The sequence below is a fragment of the Caretta caretta genome, chromosome 14 (assembly GCF_965140235.1).
Source record: "Caretta caretta isolate rCarCar2 chromosome 14, rCarCar1.hap1, whole genome shotgun sequence".
Classification (NCBI taxonomy): Eukaryota; Metazoa; Chordata; order Testudines; family Cheloniidae; genus Caretta; species Caretta caretta.
Window position 1 is genome coordinate 17,831,432 of NC_134219.1, and position 18,374 is coordinate 17,849,805.

Consider the following 18,374-nt stretch of genomic DNA (forward strand, 5'->3'; position numbering starts at 1 on the left):
GTAGCCGCACTTCTTGCAACGCTTGTCTCAGTTCCCATGGCGGACGGCTCCATTAAGTGGGGTGCAGTTGAGCCGGGCACGGTGGATGAACCGCCAGTCAGCAAAACGGGTGAAGCCCCCGGCGAGGAAGTGGTTGCTGGCGTCCCACTTGCTGGTCAGTTCAAAGGCTTTACCCTGGTCCTGTTTACGCTTCAGGGTTTCCATGTACAGCGAGTGGATGGCTGCCATCAGGGTCCTCTCCAGCATGCCCCTGGTGCTCAGGGTGACGATGGTGTTGTCGGACCTGATCTGCAGCACCAGGACTCCCAGCTCCTGGCGCTCCTCGCACCACTCCCAGTGGCAGCAGATGCGCTTCCCCAGGCGACACGTGGCATTGCGAGCTCGGGACCACAGCGAAGCAATGTCATGCCCATCCCGTCCGAATTCGCCATCCAGGGAACCACTCAGGAAGGTGGTGATATCTTGTTTGGAGGGTGCTCTGCTGATCCGCTTCTTTGTCGCGTCCTGGAGGGCGTTTGCCGCGATGTTCCTTGCCATGGCATTGGGTACACTTCTGGGCAATGCATTGGAAACCCTCCAGACAGCTCAGTGAAATGCTGATAATTACACAATGGGTTTTTTAATCCTTCAGCACATTATGTGCTCAGGTATTCTTGTGATAAAAGGGTCTCTTTAAGATGTTCTGTTCCTGTTAAAGGGAGGATGGTCAATGCACATTGTTATCCACTTCCCTCAAAAAAAAAAGGGGGGGGGCAGGAGGGTAGGGGAGAGGGAAGGGGGGAAAGTGTTTCTTGTGCACTGTTTAAATTAACCCCTGGATTAGGTCAAATGTACCATGTATCTCAAACAGGACTATACATGAAATACTCTAATATTTGGTTTGCTATGAAACTTGCTGTCTTGAAAGCAGTCTGTTTCTTAGTGGTGTCAGCTATAGTAGTAATTTCAAAAAAGTGGAGATGCAAGGGCCCCTGCTTTTCCTACCAAATGGATAAGATCAAGACGATGGCTTGTAAATACAATGGTGTCAGAGAAGAGGGACAGAATCTGTATAGTCCATAGAATTACTCTTGATTAAGCTTTTGTTCGTTCTTCCTCCTCTATACATCTTTGCAGGCATATGAAAGAAGATTTCCTACATGTCCTCTAATCCCAATGTTTGTAGCTAGTGACACTGTGAATGAATTCAAGAGTGAGAATGGAGCTATCCATGTGATCGAAAGGCGTTGTAAACTGGATATAGATGCGCCAAGATTATTAAAAAAGGTAACTAAACAATTTTAAAATGGCTTTTATTCTAATTTTCTTGATACCAACCCACAAGAATGGAAATTTTTAACAAAATCTGTGGTAATCTTTCTCAGATTGCAGGAGTAGATTATGTTTACTTTGTCCAGAAGAACTCCTTGAACAGACAAGATCGGACTTTGCACATAGAGGCCTACAATGAAACCTTTTCTAACAGAGTCATCATTAATGAGCACTGCTGTTACACAGTGAGTAACAGAGAATCTAACAGTTCTACAGATTGGGTTTGGTTGGCATTGACATTCAGTACTCATAACCGAAGGTTAGATTATTTTTTGGCTCCTCCTAAAAATCAGAATTATTATTGTGCCATGGGTGTTGCTGTTAGTGTTAAAAGTAATCAATACATGTGAAAACCCTGATGCAAATTTGGTTTCCTGTCATTTGGACATATTTCCACATGACAAAAGACAGACATTTGACAGACTCTGCTTGTGAGGAGCCAAAGTCTGTAATAGCAGGGTTGTGGCATGTCACAATTGATGATGCCCTGGCAGAAGTGTTGAAGGGAAGCTTGCACATCACTTGGTCACTTTCTACATAGTGCTAGCCAGTGCTACAAGTGTATTATTGTCAAGTGCGCTACAATTCAAGAGTTCAAGATTGTAATTTTAATCTAGATTTTTTTTCTGTCATATCTGTTTCTATTTGAGATGCTGACGTCTTTTTTGGCGCAAAGCGTTGGTAGCATAATGATAGATTTGTTTAAAAAGTGAAGTCCGAGAGCTAGCTGTTGCCATGCTTGCAATTCCTTTATAGGTTGTAAAATACTCCTAGTCTGATATAAAACAAATGAAATAAAGCACAAATAATTGTAATGTATGAATAAAGCTTGGAATGGACCTTGGCAGTCAAATCCAAACTAGCAAATGCGGCCACTCGTTTACATTGTAGCACTTCCGTAAATGAGTGCTTTGTGGGTGCAGAACATGTTTAAAGGGATGCTGGAAACTTTGAAATCTAGTTAACTTCAAAATATTAGTTAAAAGTAGTTTCAAGTACTGCATCTGCCCCTGGGTCTCACTGCAACTTTTAAAATTTAAGTATTTTTCTGTCTGCCCTTGCCATGTGAAAGTGCCATAATAAACAGGAGAAACATGCTATAGAAAAATGCACACGGTAATCAAGCTCAAATAGAGAAGCTCTTTTTCTTTAATTTTTCTTTTATATTAGTCTTGGGTAGTACTGTATTTGTAACAAAGATAGGTTAAGTGTAAAGTCAAAAGTATAATTTAAAAACCAGATCCCTTTTAAGAGACCTGGTATCTTTAAAAAAAAAAAAAAGTCCGTTATTGATTTAGCTATGTACCTAAAGAAAGAAACATTCTTTTAGCATGCTTCTGTGCTTCATATTCTGTGCTTTATGCTTGTGTAGGATGTTCAAGCCACTTAACATCAGTTTTCTCACCCTATGAATATGAGAAGGAACACAATTTTATAACCAACTCATTATGAAACCTATTGGACTGTGGAATAGCTTCCAAAGGAAAAGTTGGAAGCCCCATTATTGAAACATTAAGCTCTAAACTGGATTAAGTGCGGGAATAATCCTGTTCTAGCCAGGGTTAGACTAAATGACCTTAATAGGTTTCAAACATGGGATATTACCCAATATATAAATAATGGTCACAACAAATAAATTCCAGTATGTTATGGGAGGGAAAAAACTAAAAGGGCCAGTGACATAATTCTCTCCTAAAAAGTCAGAACAAGTCTGATTTTTTTATGCCATTGAGCTGAGAACCAAAGCTGGAGAATCCGTACACACTTCTCTTTCAGATGTGGAGATGCCAGACTGCTGTTTTTCTCTTGGGTGGCAGTGTAGACTAGAACCAGTTACCAGCACTCTCAGCTGCTTATGATAGAAGAAGAGGAGAAAATCAGGAATGTATTTGAAGTTTGAAAGGGCAGGGGGGGAAGGCATTCTCTACAGTCTGTAAAAACTGGCTCATTCAGGCTGGTAACCAGAATAGAGATCATACTCCTTTCAGTCGTACAAAAACTTTTCTGGATTTAAAAAAAAAAAATTATGCCACTATCTAGGTAGTAAATGGTGCTAATCTGTTGCAGTATTGTTGGTAGTAAGTAATCCAAGAGGGAAGCATCGCAAATCTGGTGAATATGCGGATCCTGTGCCTCTGGCCTGGAGCACAGTGTTTTTCCTCCTAGTTATTGTTAAAAGGGAAAATGTGCCATGATGGCTTTTGTAGAGACCATATGAAGGTTGTTTCTTTCTTTTCTTGTTGACTAAGCTTTACCTTTTTCAGTCTGCATTTTGCAAAGGGACCAGAGGTTTCAAATTCCATTTACAGGACACTTGACAAAACAAACTTAAATATGGAACTTTGACTATGCAAATACTTATATGAGAAAACGTACAGCAAAGAGTAATCAAAGCATGTGGTCTCTGCTGTCATCCACCAATAGGTTCACCCTGACAATGAAGATTGGACCTGTTTTGAACAGTCAGCAAGCCTGGATATCAAGTCTTTCTTTGGCTTTGAAAGCACAGTGGAAAAGATTGCCATGAAACAGTACACCAGTAATATTAAAAAGGTGAGCACACAATCATGACCAAGATGCCTGGCTCTAGTTAGATTTAAATCCTGAAATGTAGCTGCTGCTACTTAACAGGCTGGTTGTGCAGAGAAAACTAAACTACATGGCTTTTAGAGCAGGGTGTTGTGAAGTGTGTGTAGAAAGGGATCTGTGGGGTCTCTCTTGGGATGCCCGACTGCCTTTTGTTGCATTTCCAAACAGGACCTGTTGGTATTTAAGTGGCCTGTTTGTATTTGTATTGGCTAAAACATGTTTTTGTTTCAAAGGGAAAGGAAATAATAGAGTATTACCTGAAGCAGATGGAGGAAGAAGGGATGACGTTTGTTCCTCGTTGGACTCCTCCTGTTACGTATAAATTGGAGAACAGCACATCTCGCATAGCACGGCCAGTTTCTCCTGCTGTCAACATACCAGATGCTGTCACAAAGGAGGGACTGAACAATAAAGAAGTGCTCAACACCTCCAGCAGCCCATCAGAGCCCACAGCAGGAACACCTGATGGTACATTTGGCATCCCTTATATGGCCTGTTTGACTTCTCATTTTTAGCTAGATTATTTGAAATGCGCTTAGACACATTCAAGGCTCTGCTTCTCTGCTGAGGACCCTCACATTAGTTTCTGGTTCATTCGTATTCATGTTGGTCCTGACCAGTTCTGGGAGCACCCCCCATTTAGCATTCATCTATCTGGGTCCTGGATAAGTGTGCTGGTAGCTGATCCTGTGATCAAGTAAAGGCCAGCATTTTAAAAAAAAAAAAAATCACACTAAGGATTGGTCGAGGGCAATAGTTTAGATTACCAGGGAAGGAAGTAGAGAGCTCACCAAAAATCAACCCCATTCCATTGCAAATGGATTTCAACTGGTAGCAGAAAAGCAACTCACTTGTAAAATATTAGCTAAAGCTTTTTTTTCTTAGACCCAACAGTTCAGACATTATCATTTTAATTCAACTGAACGTAGTTAAGGCTGACAAACAAGCAGCATTGACTGGAAATAAGAACACAGGTTCTTCCATTACAAGTACTTGCACATAAGATCAGTTGTTAACTGACCTAGCAATTAGTAACTGCTGTAATAATGACAGGTTTCAGAGTAACAGCCGTGTTAGTCTGTATTCGCAAAAAGAAAAGGAGTACTTGTGGCACCTTAGACTAACCAATTTATTTGAGGATAAGTTTTCGTGAGCTGCATCCAATGAAGTGAGCTGTAGCTCACGAAAGCTTATGCTCAAATAAATTCGTTAGTCTCTAAGGTGCCACAAGTACTCCTTTTCTTTTTGCTGTAATAATGTGTAAATACCTTTTCAGACAAACTCGATGCAGACTACATCAAGCGGTATCTGGGTGACTTGACACCATTGCAGGAAAGCTGCCTCATCCGACTTCGCCAGTGGCTCCAGGAAACACACAAGGGCAAAGTAAGAAACTCTGAAACACAGAAAGCTAAAAGTGGTGACTAGAAGTGCCCAATACACAAGATGAATTTGACTGAATTAAGCAGAATGTGAATAATCCGGCCCAGGGGACTGACAGCCAAGCAGTTTCACAAGTCTGCCTTGTATTAAAATGACCCCATTTCTTGAAACAGTCTTGAAATTGTATAAGATTTTAAAAGTTATGAAACACAATTTAACCAGTCTCTTTTGTATTTCCTGTGGAAACATACTCTGTTGCAGAAGGGTTTTATAACCAAGAGGGATCTAACCATAAATTATACAATAGCATTGTGTTCCACATATAGAATGTCCCAGTTTTCACATGTTAAGAGCTCGCAGATATTTGTGTGGGGTGAATTAAGGAAGCGTGATCATCCTGGTTTTTTATAACCTTAAAAGCAGGTTGCCCATTGTTCCAGAGTGTTTGGGAGGATCCTAGAGTAAATGCTTGAACAGAAGTTTTCTGCTACTTAGAGTTTGGAACAAGAAGTAAGTAAGTCATGGGATCAGTTCAAAAACTAAGAAGGTCCAGTGACTGTGCAAACAGTGCACTTATCTATCCCGTGGGAGATTCAAGTTCTGCAACCATGGAGCTAACCAAAGGGGCACTTTTCTCTCCTTACTTTGTTTTGCTGTCTTTGTAAAAAGTAAAAAAAAGTCCCTAAAGTGGTGGTCTGATAAGTTTCTAATTGTCTTCCTTTAATTAGTAGTGCAGTCCAATCTGTGTATTTGCGTTCAAGTTTATATAAATTGACTGTTACAAAGTTTCAAATTTGAATCAGTAATTATTTTCCAATAGATCCCAAAGGATGAACATATTTTACGATTCTTGCGTGCCCGGGACTTCAATATTGACAAAGCCAGAGAGATTCTTTGCCAGTCACTAACATGGCGTAAGCAGCACCAAGTGGACTATATTCTGGAAACCTGGAACCCTCCACAAGTACTACAAGATTACTATGCAGGAGGTTGGCATCACCATGACAAAGGTACATTTTATATTACTAGATGCTGATGGGCACTTTATAATCTGAATTAAATAACTTTTTGTTAAACGCCTGCCAGATGTGTGGTTTGAGAGTGTGGGTATTACTTTCATACTACGTTGTACTTAAGTGCAGTTAAGTTAGTGTGGTTTGTAAGTGAGAGCAGGCAAACTGACAGGGCTCCTGGGTCCTGTTCCTAGCTCTGATTGTAATTTTGATCAAATCACTTAACTTTTCTGAGACATTTGTAAAATTGGTAAACCTACTCAACAGAGCTGTTGTGAGTTATTAATCATATTTTACAGCACTCTGAGTTAGCTGGGTAAAAGGGGCTATAAAAATGCTGAGTATTAATTACTTTCCTGTGGTTGGTGGTTAAAAGATGTATGTAAATAAGCATACCTTTTTAATCAGCTTATTTCTGTTGTCAGACACTTGCTTATGGTGTAGCCAATATTTGGCATCACAGTTTCAGTGATAGGAATTGTGGTGTTACAAACACAAAATAGAGCAGGTTCATTAAGAAGAAAACAGCTTCTTCTTTATTCTGTGTAATGGGTTATGGACACGTCCCCAGAACTTAAGGATTCAGGCCCAGCTGCTGAAAGACACCACCCAGCTTGCCCCTGCTGTGTATTGGTCTTGCTGAAAAGTTGTGGAATCCCTCTCCCTCACCGTACTTGTAACTGGAGGGAGGGTTTCTATCCAGTTGTTCATCTTGGAAAGAGAGTAATCTGACTGCAAGCCTTCTGTGCTCTGATTAGTCTTTACCTGCTACCCAGCACTACTCCCTTTAGCCCTTCCTGCTACTGTAAGCATATGAAATAGTACAGGAGGCAGCTTGTAATAGCAGGCTACCATTAATAGTGGCCATGAGGGAGAGAAGGTAGGCTTAACCACTGCAACGCTGAGGTGAGTGCATGGATGGGTCTCCATCAACCCTGTGGGTTGTACAGATTTTAGGAAGGAAATTGGGGATGTGTTCCTAGATTTTTAAGAGAGGGACTTTGTTTCCTGTTTCCCTCTTCCATACATCTAGGGTCTCACCAATAACTAGGAAGGAAACAGATAATTTTGAAGGTTGTTGGTAGATTATAGTATGTCCACTTTCCTGAGTGAGACAGAGGGTCTTCAATCTTGTGTTTTGAACTCTTGGTCTTATCATTGAATTTCCTTTTGCTCTCTTGCCAACATGTAAACTGCAGACAGTTTCTCAGTTTGAAATCTGTTAATGTTACCCCTTTAAAGCCTGGGGATAGGTTACTTTTAAATCTCTCCTTACCAGTTCCCCTCCTTCCTCTCGCACATGCAAAGTGTGTTCCAAGCTTCAGCTGAGTGGATTCTTTAGATAATATCTTTTATTGGACCAACTGCTGGTGGTGAAAGAGACAGACTTTTGAGCTTACACAGAGCTCTTTCTTCAGGTCAAGGCATTTTTGAAGAACACTAATCACGGGCAAGTCAGAGAGCAGCAGCTATGAAACATGCTCTCTAGGATAGATGGTAACGAATGAAAGCTATCCATTTTACTTGAGCATAAATTCATAAACACTCATACGATCAGTGTGGCTCTCCTGTGCATTTGAGTAGTTCTTATTTTGATGAGAGCCTCAAGCAAAGAACTGTTAAATAACAAAACCCTAGTGAGTTATAAAATGTGGCTGCAGGGTTAAGAAGAAAACACTCCCAGTTATACAGCCTTCCCTCATGCATCATATGGGTGGGGTAGGTTAATAAATTGTTATGAATTAGGGATTTTTGTAGTTCTTGTATAAAACTTAACAGCTTCTTATATAGTGCTCTAAAACCTGCATAGTACATTCCAAAAAGAATGTGTGATCTCTGCTTTTAGTGAAAATTTTATTTTAACACTTAACTGTGTAACTCCATAAGTATGTAGAATCTTTATACTCCAAGACACTACTACTGTATCTGCAGACTGAACAGCTTGGGTTTCTAGTTCTACAACTTATTTTTTGTCTTGATTTTGAATCTGTTAAGCAAAGTGATAAATTCATTCTTCAGTTTAGATATTTAACATTAACTTTTTAAGGGCAAGGCTCAACAGAGTTTCTATCTTCATAATGTCCTGCAGGAAAGCCTGCATAAATAAACATGACCTGTATCTTCTGATGCTTAGATGAACCTAGGTTGGCTAAATCAAACTGCTAAAAATTTAAACAACTGCCCTTTGAAAGGAGAATTAACATTGGGTCAATGTATAGGTGCTTCCATTAAAAAATAAAAACTACAAAGCGGGAAGATCATTAGTTGATCAAAGCTTCTCTTCAGAAGAATCAAGAGGTCAAAACTTTCATAATGAACAATATAGTCAAAGCTTGTCCATATCCCCCGGAATCCTTCCCCTCCTCCCCCCCCCCCCAAAAAAAAACAACCAAACAAAAAAAACCCCACCTTCTCTTGCTACATATACTTCCCAAGTGTTTCACGCTATATTGGCTGTCAATTCGCACTGGGAGGGGAAGAATCATAGACCTATTTAAAAGGGAGACTATCAAAAATATTGTTTGCATTTGGTTCTTGTAGCAGATTGGTATCAGTTTTTCAAATGTTAGAAGGAAATGATATTGAGCATTGAGATTAAGATCTTTTTGGCAAAATGGGCTTCCGTGCATGCTACTGAGACATGCTGACTTGCCCTTTTCTCTGGAATGAAAGTCTTTAAAACATGTTTAGGTGTGATCTAATTGAAGGGTGACTTTTTTTCTTGGAGAGCCTTTAAACAACAGACAGCTTTGGAATCAAAATACTTAGGAACAAGGCAGTCTGTCATGGTGTGTTGCAGTGCCAGAGATGGCAATTTATGCTTGTATACTCCAATAGATTAGGACAGAGTTAAAAATCCATCCCATAAAGAAGCTTAACACATGTTGTTCCTAATAAACAGCTCTGTTAAGATACTGTGAAAGGCCAAAAATGCCAGTTATGGTTCTCAAAAAATCAGCCCATGTACTTGTTCAGACTGTTATGTATCATGGAAGACATTTTAGTAATCTCAACAAACAAAAGAGGCGAGTCCTTGAATGTAAGGATCCCATTTGAAACTTGTCTCTGGATCAGACTTGCCCTCATTAGTCTTAAGCAGCATTTAGGAGGGTGTGTGCCAGCCCCACATAATATGTGGGGGAATAGCTGTTTGTTAAAAGGCCCCAAAATTATACCCACCATTATTTTAGCAAATAAAGCATTGATCTGGAGAGTTGATTCTGCAGTATTGTTGTTCACTCTAATGCAGTAAGAAAAGGAGTACTTGTGGCACCTTAGAGACTAACCAATTTATTTGAGCATGAGCTTTCGTGAGCTACAGCTCACTTCATCAGATGCATACCGTGGAAACTGCAGCAGACTTTATATATACACAGAGAATATGAAACAATACCTCCTCCCACCCCACTGTCCTGCTGGTAATAGCTTATCTAAAGTGATCATCAGGTGGGCCATTTCCAGCACAAATCCAGGTTTTCTCACCCTCCACCCCCCCACACAAATTCACTCTCCTGCTGGTGCTAGCCCATCCAAAGTGACAACTCTTTACATAATCAAGTCGGGCTATTTCCTGCATAGATCCAGGTTTTCTCACATCCCCCCCACCCCCATACACACACAAACTCACTCTCCTGCTGGTAATAGCTCATCTAAACTGACCACTCTCCAAGTTTAAATCCAAGTTAAACCAGAACATCTGGGGGGGGGGGGTAGGAAAAAACAAGAGGAAACAGGCTACCTTAAGTCATTATGCAAGGTAGCCTGTTTCCTCTTGTTTTTTCCTACCCCCCCCCCCCCAGATGTTCTGGTTTAACTTGGATTTAAACTTGGAGAGTGGTCAGTTTAGATGAGCTATTACCAGCAGCAGAGTGAGTTTGTGTGTGTATGGGGGTGGGGGGGATGTGAGAAAACCTGGATCTATGCAGGAAATAGCCCGACTTGATTATGTAAAGAGTTGTCACTTTGGATGGGCTAGCACCAGCAGGAGAGTGAATTTGTGTGGGGGGGTGGAGGGTGAGAAAACCTGGATTTGTGCTGGAAATGGCCCACCTGATGATCACTTTAGATAAGCTATTACCAGCAGGACAGTGGGGTGGGAGGAGGTATTGTTTCATATTCTCTGTGTATATATAAAGTCTGCTGCAGTTTCCACGGTATGCATCTGATGAAGTGAGCTGTAGCTCACGAAAGCTCATGCTCAAATAAATTGGTTAGTCTCTATGGTGCCACAAGTACTCCTTTTCTTTTTGCGAATACAGACTAACACGGCTGTTCCTCTGAAACCTGTCTAATGCAGTAATCTTTCTAAAGGCTTGTTGGGCGAAATCCAGGGTAGTGTCCTTGTGAGAGAATGATTTAAGGCTCTAGTCTTGACCAGAGATCTGTGATATCAGGAAAAATATTGGACCAATAATCTATCCTTCTTCTCTTGGCTACACTGGGGGCAGATTTTGTCCACAAATCTCGTCAAGTACAATGAAATGTCTTAATTAATCAAAATCACTTTGGCTTTGTCTTTACTGTCAAAAAAGGTTTGTTTTTGTAGTGAGATAGTGAATTCAAATGAGCCATTTCACTGTAAAATACTAGTACAAACAATTCACTGGTAGTTCTTATTTCGATGTAGCTAGTAGGTCAAAACTATACTCCCCAACTTGGGGTTGACCTCAACTGGCTATATTAAAGTAAAACTACACTGCTTTGTCTTCACTAGAATTTTACAGCAAGATAGCGAAATTGAGTTAGCTGTCTCACTGTAAAAACACACCTTTTTGACAATAAAGACACGGATTTAGTTTTAAAACTTTAACAGAGAATACTAATTTAGCATCTCTTGCTCTTCAGATGGGCGCCCTCTGTATGTGTTGAGGTTGGGACAGATGGATACCAAAGGCTTAGTGCGAGCTCTTGGGGAAGAAGCCTTGCTTCGATATGTAAGTGCTTAAGAAATTACTTGTTTATTGCTAACAAATTTGTTCTAAAGTTGGCAGTTTCCTGCCACACCAGAATGATCAGCACATAGTAGATATTTTTCTATATGCTTTAGCAATCTGTTCTCAGTTTGAACAGATCAAACCTCCCTGAATGGTTCATTTTAATATTCTTTCGAACTGTGGACTGATGGCAGAAAGTCAGTTGTATGACAGTTACTATAGTTCTGGGCTGAGACATTATCACAGCTTCTTATCTAGTTTGTATAGTGCTTGAAACTTAAGCTTCCACATGTACACAGGGCAAGAAATGCATTCCTAGGTATTGTATGAGTATCCTATTTATTTTTTATTTATAAAATACACCCCGCCCATAGTCTTGGATGCAATATTTATTTTAAAGGAAAATGACTTGCCTGTAATTCAGTTTCTTTGAAGAATTCAGTGGGATTCTCAGTGCTGATGTACCCAGCTTTCAAAATAGTACAGAACAGGCAAGCTCTAAAGAAGCATACTGGCAGCAGTAATTGCCATGATCACAAGCCAGCACCCACCTCTGGTGGTTGTACACTTTCTTTCTGGTGGTGCTATATCCATGTACTTAGCTTTGTCTAACTTTAAGCCATGGGGTTTTTTTTCCAAGTCTTTTTTGGTAATTATCTTAATTTTTTTGAGGGGAGCCTTTGCTTCCCACTCCGTCAGGAATTAAACAAAGGTTCAAAGGGCAGAAGGTGGGGGTTTAGGGAGGAGCTATGGGAGTTTCTTATGCCAAAAAATCTGAGACCTGAGAGTGAAATCCTGCACAAACAATGGTGTCTTCATAGAAATAAAGAATTTGTTGACACTGATCAACTAAAGAGAAGTGTCCTACTCCACAAAATATACGGAATGCCTTTCTGATGTTCATTTGCCCCTGAGGGAAAAGGTGGACCCTAAGATTCTGTACAGAATTCTTCACTATAGTATTCAAGCACTAAAATGGGATGCTTGTATGTTTTGTAATCTTCTTCTTATAGCTCTCCTAAAAGTTATTGCACTCAATAATACTCCTAAATCCACTGTTGCATGTCTTCACTAGACGTCCTTGTACACTGGTCTGAGGTTAGTGAGAGTTGCTGTAAGGCTCAGGTTCTGAAGATTGCATTTTCTCCCCAGTCCCACAAACCCGACAGTTTTAGAACATTCTCTAAAACAACACTTTCTTTTGTGTAGGTTCTTTCTATAAATGAAGAAGGACTGAGGCGATGTGAAGAGAATACAAAAGTATTTGGCAGGCCTATAAGGTGAAACATGAGAATTTGTATTACTTCTCAGAAAGAACATGAGGTCTGAATTTGTATGTAGCAGTGTAGGTGTTCTTCAAGTTTGGCTACAAAGTTGCTTTATTTTCAGGCTCCAGTTTGGAATAGGATTTGCTCACTAAATCTCTTACCAGCTCCAAAAAAGGAATTCAGGGTTTGGAATGACTTCAATATTTGTCTTCATAATAAAGCATTTGACTCCCTTCAGAGCCTATTGATTCCACCCCTTAATCTACAAAGGGTTACCAGTGTATGGCACTCCAATTTCTCATCTTCTCATTGCAAAGAACTCCCAGTCCCAGCTGACTTGAGGAGTGAAAAGCCAAGTGTAAGACTGGGGTTTCCTGTGTACTGCTATGGCCTTGTGTGGTCCAAGGATGCTTACATGGTAAAGGTGAAAGAGGCAGCAATGAAATATACAACACCTACTTATTTAAAAAAACAAACAAACACTGTGATTCATATGTCGTCTTTGGGAGTCATTCCAATGGCCTAGAATCAGTCAGTACAACATAGCTATGAATATACAATGACGAGCTCTGAATTCACACCCCTTGGTGTGGGCCTGATTTAGGAAAGCACCAAAACACATGCTTAAATCCTACTGACTTGACGTGTTTTAATGCTGTCCTGTATAGGGAATGTTTTCCTGAATTGAGTCCTAAATTCTGAAATGCGGACTTAAAGTGCAGTGGCACTTTTAAAACATGCACTTGTGTTAGGAAACATGCATGCTGAATATTAAAGTTCCAGTGTAGAACCAGTACTCTTCCTCCCCGCCCCCCCCAGCAGTGATTTATTAAGCACTATGATGGTGTCTTGTGTTTGCTAGTAGGAACCTTCAACTGGAGACTGAAATGGTTGTCTATCCTTTGGTGACGTGCCTGCCCTATATCAGAGAATGAGCACAGTGATCGTTATACATAGTGTCATAAGCATGCATGGCACTTTATAGTTAAGAAAAATTTCCTGCTCCAAAGATCTTACAATTTCTTGCATCTACAGGCAGTACAAACTGTGGAGATGAGGTGGGAGGACTGCTATAGCTGTGTAATGAAGGAAGAGTGTGGCAACTGCAAAACCAACCAAAACTTGTAGATCTATGATACAAAACTGAGTGGTCATCTCAAACCATCAAATGCTGTGGTGTGAATAATGAAATATGATTCCAATTGGATTCTTAAAAAACTCTTTAAAATTAACAGCTCCTGGACCTGTCTGGTGGATTTGGAGGGCTTGAATATGCGACATTTATGGAGACCTGGTGTCAAAGCATTACTAAGAATCATTGAAGTGGTTGAAGCCAATTACCCTGAAACATTGGGTCGCCTTCTTATCCTGAGAGCGCCCAGAGTATTTCCAGTCCTCTGGACACTGGTATGTTTATGCTTCTAGTATCTGTACATCTACCTCTGGATACTGGTATGCACTTTACATGTACTGCTCTCTTGAAAACTGATGTTCACTGTGCTATAAACAGGAAATGTTGCCTCCTGGAAACTCCATTTTTAGAAAACACTTTATTTATGGAATTAGAACAAAAGTTCCTAAAAGGAAAAATGTTTGTGTAGGCAAATTAATAACTTAACTCATTACTGTATGTACTTCAAAAGAATTATATTTTGTTTTATCCCGTGTTATGTGAAGTTACTCAAGGACCTGGGAACCTGACCAATTCTGTTTTTCTTTGTTTGTAGGTTAGTCCATTCATTGATGACAACACCAGAAAGAAATTCCTTATTTATGCAGGAAATGACTACCAAGGGCCTGGAGGTCTGCTGGATTACATTGATAAAGAAATTATCCCAGATTTCCTTAGTGGAGAGTGCATGGTATGAATTTTAAATTATTAATGTAACAATTTATTGTTTCCCTCTTACATTAACCCCCACCCTCCAAACCTCCAAAACAAAGATTGCCAAGTATAATCTTTAAGTGTGGTCTCGCTCTGCTATAAAGCATTTTCCTGCTGGCTCTTCTGTATGACTCTGAGGTTGGAGTGATTCTTTTTAGTAGCAGCCTTTGCAATCCACCTTGAAAAGAGAAACAGAATGTTTCTGTAAAACAGATCGCAAATCACTAACGGAATACCCTGCACCTATAAATAAATACATTTTAAAACGGTCTACCCCCCACTACATGTCAAGACTCAAGTTCAAGGCAGTAGCACTGTGTCACATACTGCTTATCCCAGGGAAGAAACGCATTCCTCACACTGTTTAGGTTCATAGATCCATATATGTTAAGGCCAGAAGGGACCATTATCACAAGGTCTGACTTCCTGCATATCATAGACCAAAGAACCTTACATCCTTAGTTTCTGCATCATTTGTGACATTCTCCACTGTTGTGTGAGAAACCAACCATTAGAAACCTGAACTTGTTTTTGAAGTCTTTTAAAATTAAAATATTTGTCTACATATTAAAGATTTAGGTTTTCTATCTTCATATTTTTAAGAATATTATTTCAGATCACCTATAAAGATGCAAGTTAAACTCCTCAGATATGGTACCTGAACACTATTTTGTCATAGTCCTCTCTGAGCCCCACCACCCCCTGCCCTGTCCCCAATCCAGATTTTTGGAGGCTGTATTTGAAAACCAGAACTGAATCATGAGCCACAACTCCATGAGGGAAATGGGGAGGACAAAGATGAGACCAAATTTAGTGTTTCCAGATCTCTCCAACTCATAATTTGCTTCGTGAAATGTGAATCCAGTCCTACTATCCTTCTCTCCTGTCCCTCCTTCAAATCACCATTGCAATAGCAGGACCCTTTCAATATAACAACTTCCCCTGGGAACTTAGAGCAATGTATAGTCCTTAAAGCCTTGTGGTATCCTGTGCGGTAGGGAAGCATTTATTCCCATTTTGTATGTGGAGAAACTGAGGCCACGTACATAGGAAGTCAACAGCTTACCAGCTTAGTGAAGTATTGAACCTCAAAAAATCAGTTCAGTCCTTGCTTGCTTCATAAAACAGTGTTCTTCCTTTTTGATTGTGGGAATCACATTCATAGCTCTAACATCTCTCCTAAAAATGTGGTTGGATTTTCTTAATATATCAATCTGATATCACATGCCAGTGCATTTGTCTTTACGTGGATTGTGCTGTGTTTAATAGGTGCTCTCTCCCCAAACGTTTTTCTATAGAACATATCACAGTAACGTGTAAGTGCTGGAATTTGATTGGTTGTGTAAAAGCATTTCCCTTTTAGGTTTACTTTATAAATCCCTGTAAATGGTTGTTAACTTACTCCTCTGCCTTTCATGGAAATTCTATCGAGCAGCTCTGGTCATCCATTTAAAGACCATGTACTAGGCATTTTGGACCAGAGTGTTTACTTTCAACTGGCTGCTACTTACAGTAGCAGGAGCTTTCACTGAAGGGAGTCTGCTCTATGTAATTTAGAACTATGTAAGTCATTCATGAACCTGGCAAAATCCACTATTTAAATAAGCAAAAGTGACTTACCAGAAGATAAATCAAAATGCTGAACACTTCCTGTCTGTTGCAGACAACAATGCAATATTCTCCTCTTTGTTCTGGTTAATTCTGGATGAAATCTGAGTGCTTTAAGAATATAAATAAACATAGAAGCTGCACAGCTGTTTTTGATATCACACTGTTGCATATACAAGGTCTTTACCTGTTTCTGATATGATGATCCTTATAAATTAGCAAAAAATTAAAAATAGACCAATTTTAGTAGTGAATTTATTGAAGAATATCTTTAACTGTAAGATGGTTTGTATGGCCAAGTTCAGGTAGGGTCATGCTCATATATTACTCAGCTCTCAGTATTCTCCAGTGTTATTGCAGAATTGGAGTTATTTCTGGGGGTGCCAGTATGAGAATGTGGCTTTAAGGATGTTTTAGATTCTGAAACATGTCAGGGAGGAGAAGATTTGTATTGTTGCTTTCATGGCTTTGTTTTAAATCTCCAGTGTGACGTTCCCGAGGGTGGGCTAGTTCCGAAGTCTCTGTACCGGACTGCAGAAGAGTTGGAAAATGAAGATCTAAAACTGTGGACTGAAACGATCTATCAGTCTGCAAGTGTCTTCAAGGGAGCTCCACACGAGGTACAACTACAGTCCTCACTCCTCTTCTTTCATCTTGGTCTAGCACTCTGTGTCTTTTTGCTTGTATAAAATGAAAGCAGATTAGAACCTGGTCACTCAGTTTGGAATGGTTTAGAGCAGATATTTGGGTCTCCCTAAACACTCAGAATTCAAAAGCTTCTTTTGATCTTTCCTTGAAGCCATGAGTAATGCAAGCCAAAATCAAGATCTGGGTAACTTGTGAAAAAGTAAGTGTTGGTATTTTTAAGACTCCCTGTCCCTTATGTGGAGGAGGTAGGCTGGCTGGCTACTCTATTGCATTCCCTGACCAGAGCCCATGAACCATCATTATTAGCTTATAAAAATGCTACTGGCTCTATCCACTTAATGAGTGGGATGACTTTTTTCCCCCTTCATGTAATATAGATTTTAAAAACTCAGAACTGAGCAAGTTACTCCATTTCCTTTCAAGACCTTTAAAGAACCAGGCACTTTAGATGGCCTGAGCTTTGCGTCTCAATGAGTTTCACTAAGTGAACTAATATTTTTAATATATGACCTGCAAATAGAAAACAGCTGTTTGTGACCTCTCTTGGTGATTTAATATGTATAAATGAGCCAGAAAGGTTTTTAAGTCTCTTTTTAACCTTAGAAATATCAAGAGCAAGAGTTTGGTTTTTTTTTTTTCCTGTTTCGCTAGAGATCGTTCTTGGAAGACCAGACTTGCAGAATGCAGTCTCTTAGACCCTGATAGAAGGGGCATGGGTAGTTTTATCTTCAACAGAAGAGTTTTTCCATTAGCAGTTTGTTCAAGCATTTGTGTTAAATACTAGTTAATCAAAACAATGTGAAAATGATCTGAATAAGTCACTTTCCCTTTCAGTTAGATTTCACTTGTTATCCTGCATGTTCTTTTGTTGAAGGCTTTCAAAATGTGATGATGGAGGGGAGATGATTTTGGGGCCTTCTGTACATCATAAACACGCACTTTGACGTGCTTAACCAAGTGCAAATGTGAGGGCTCTGATGGCATCAGTGCTTTTGTTACTGAAGGTGGTACCTTTTAGCCCATTCCCCAAAAGTCCTGTTGCGGTAGGAGGAGCATGGATATCTGTTTATCTCTGCTTATGAGTACACAGCTTTAGGGAAAAAAAACCTAAGGCTTTCAATAAAGGCCACAAAAAGAGAAGATAGAAAATGGCTCTATCTGCTCATGAAAGCTCTCATAGCTCTGATCTCAGAGAAGGTGATATGATAAATGAGAGTTAATTTGTATCTATTCTAGAGCACTCGTAATAGTCAAAATAAATCGAGAGCCCACCTACAGCAGTTTCTCTTTCCTAGTAAGAATTTCAGCCTTTACTGAGCATATTGCTATTGTCTAATCTAACTCTTCTCCTCTCCCTAGATTTTCATTCAGATTGTGGATGCCTCATCTGTGATCACATGGGATTTTGATGTGTGCAAAGGTGACGTTGTTTTTAACATCTATCACTCCAAGAGAGTGCCACAGCCCCCTAAAAAGGACTCTCTGGGCACTCACAGCATTACATCCCCTGGGGGGAACAACGTACAGCTGATCGATAAAGTCTGGCAGTTAGGGCGTGATTACAGTATGGTGGAGTCCCCACTTATCTGCAAGGAAGGGGAGAGTGTGCAGGTAAGATCATTAATTATGCTGTTAGAGCAAGGCTTTATCTTTTGCTCTCAGCAGATCATCAGCAACGGGGCTCATTGTCTGCCTGGCATGTTTGTTTGCATCCTTGTGATGGAATTGTGGAGAG

The 18,374-nt window shown here is 40.0% G+C and overlaps 1 protein-coding gene across 17 annotated transcripts in view; it reads left to right on the forward strand.

Annotated features, from left to right (window-relative positions):
- SEC14L1 (SEC14 like lipid binding 1) overlaps positions 1-18,374 on the forward strand; it is a 120,611-nt gene that overhangs the window by 95,835 nt on the left and 6,402 nt on the right. For 15 of the 17 annotated variants that reach the window (XM_075119319.1, XM_048817830.2, XM_048817828.2 and 12 more), the window contains 12 exons: positions 1,117-1,266; positions 1,365-1,496; positions 3,736-3,864; positions 4,134-4,368; positions 5,177-5,286; positions 6,104-6,293; positions 11,142-11,230; positions 12,440-12,510; positions 13,734-13,905; positions 14,226-14,360; positions 16,477-16,611; positions 17,999-18,250. In XM_075119319.1, coding sequence (XP_074975420.1) covers positions 1,117-1,266; positions 1,365-1,496; positions 3,736-3,864; positions 4,134-4,368; positions 5,177-5,286; positions 6,104-6,293; positions 11,142-11,230; positions 12,440-12,510; positions 13,734-13,905; positions 14,226-14,360; positions 16,477-16,611; positions 17,999-18,250 — 1,800 coding nt within the window. The remainder of the gene's footprint in view (positions 1-1,116; positions 1,267-1,364; positions 1,497-3,735; positions 3,865-4,133; positions 4,369-5,176; positions 5,287-6,103; positions 6,294-11,141; positions 11,231-12,439; positions 12,511-13,733; positions 13,906-14,225; positions 14,361-16,476; positions 16,612-17,998; positions 18,251-18,374) is intronic. The other 2 variants (XM_075119331.1, XM_075119332.1) reach the window with 1 other exon arrangement.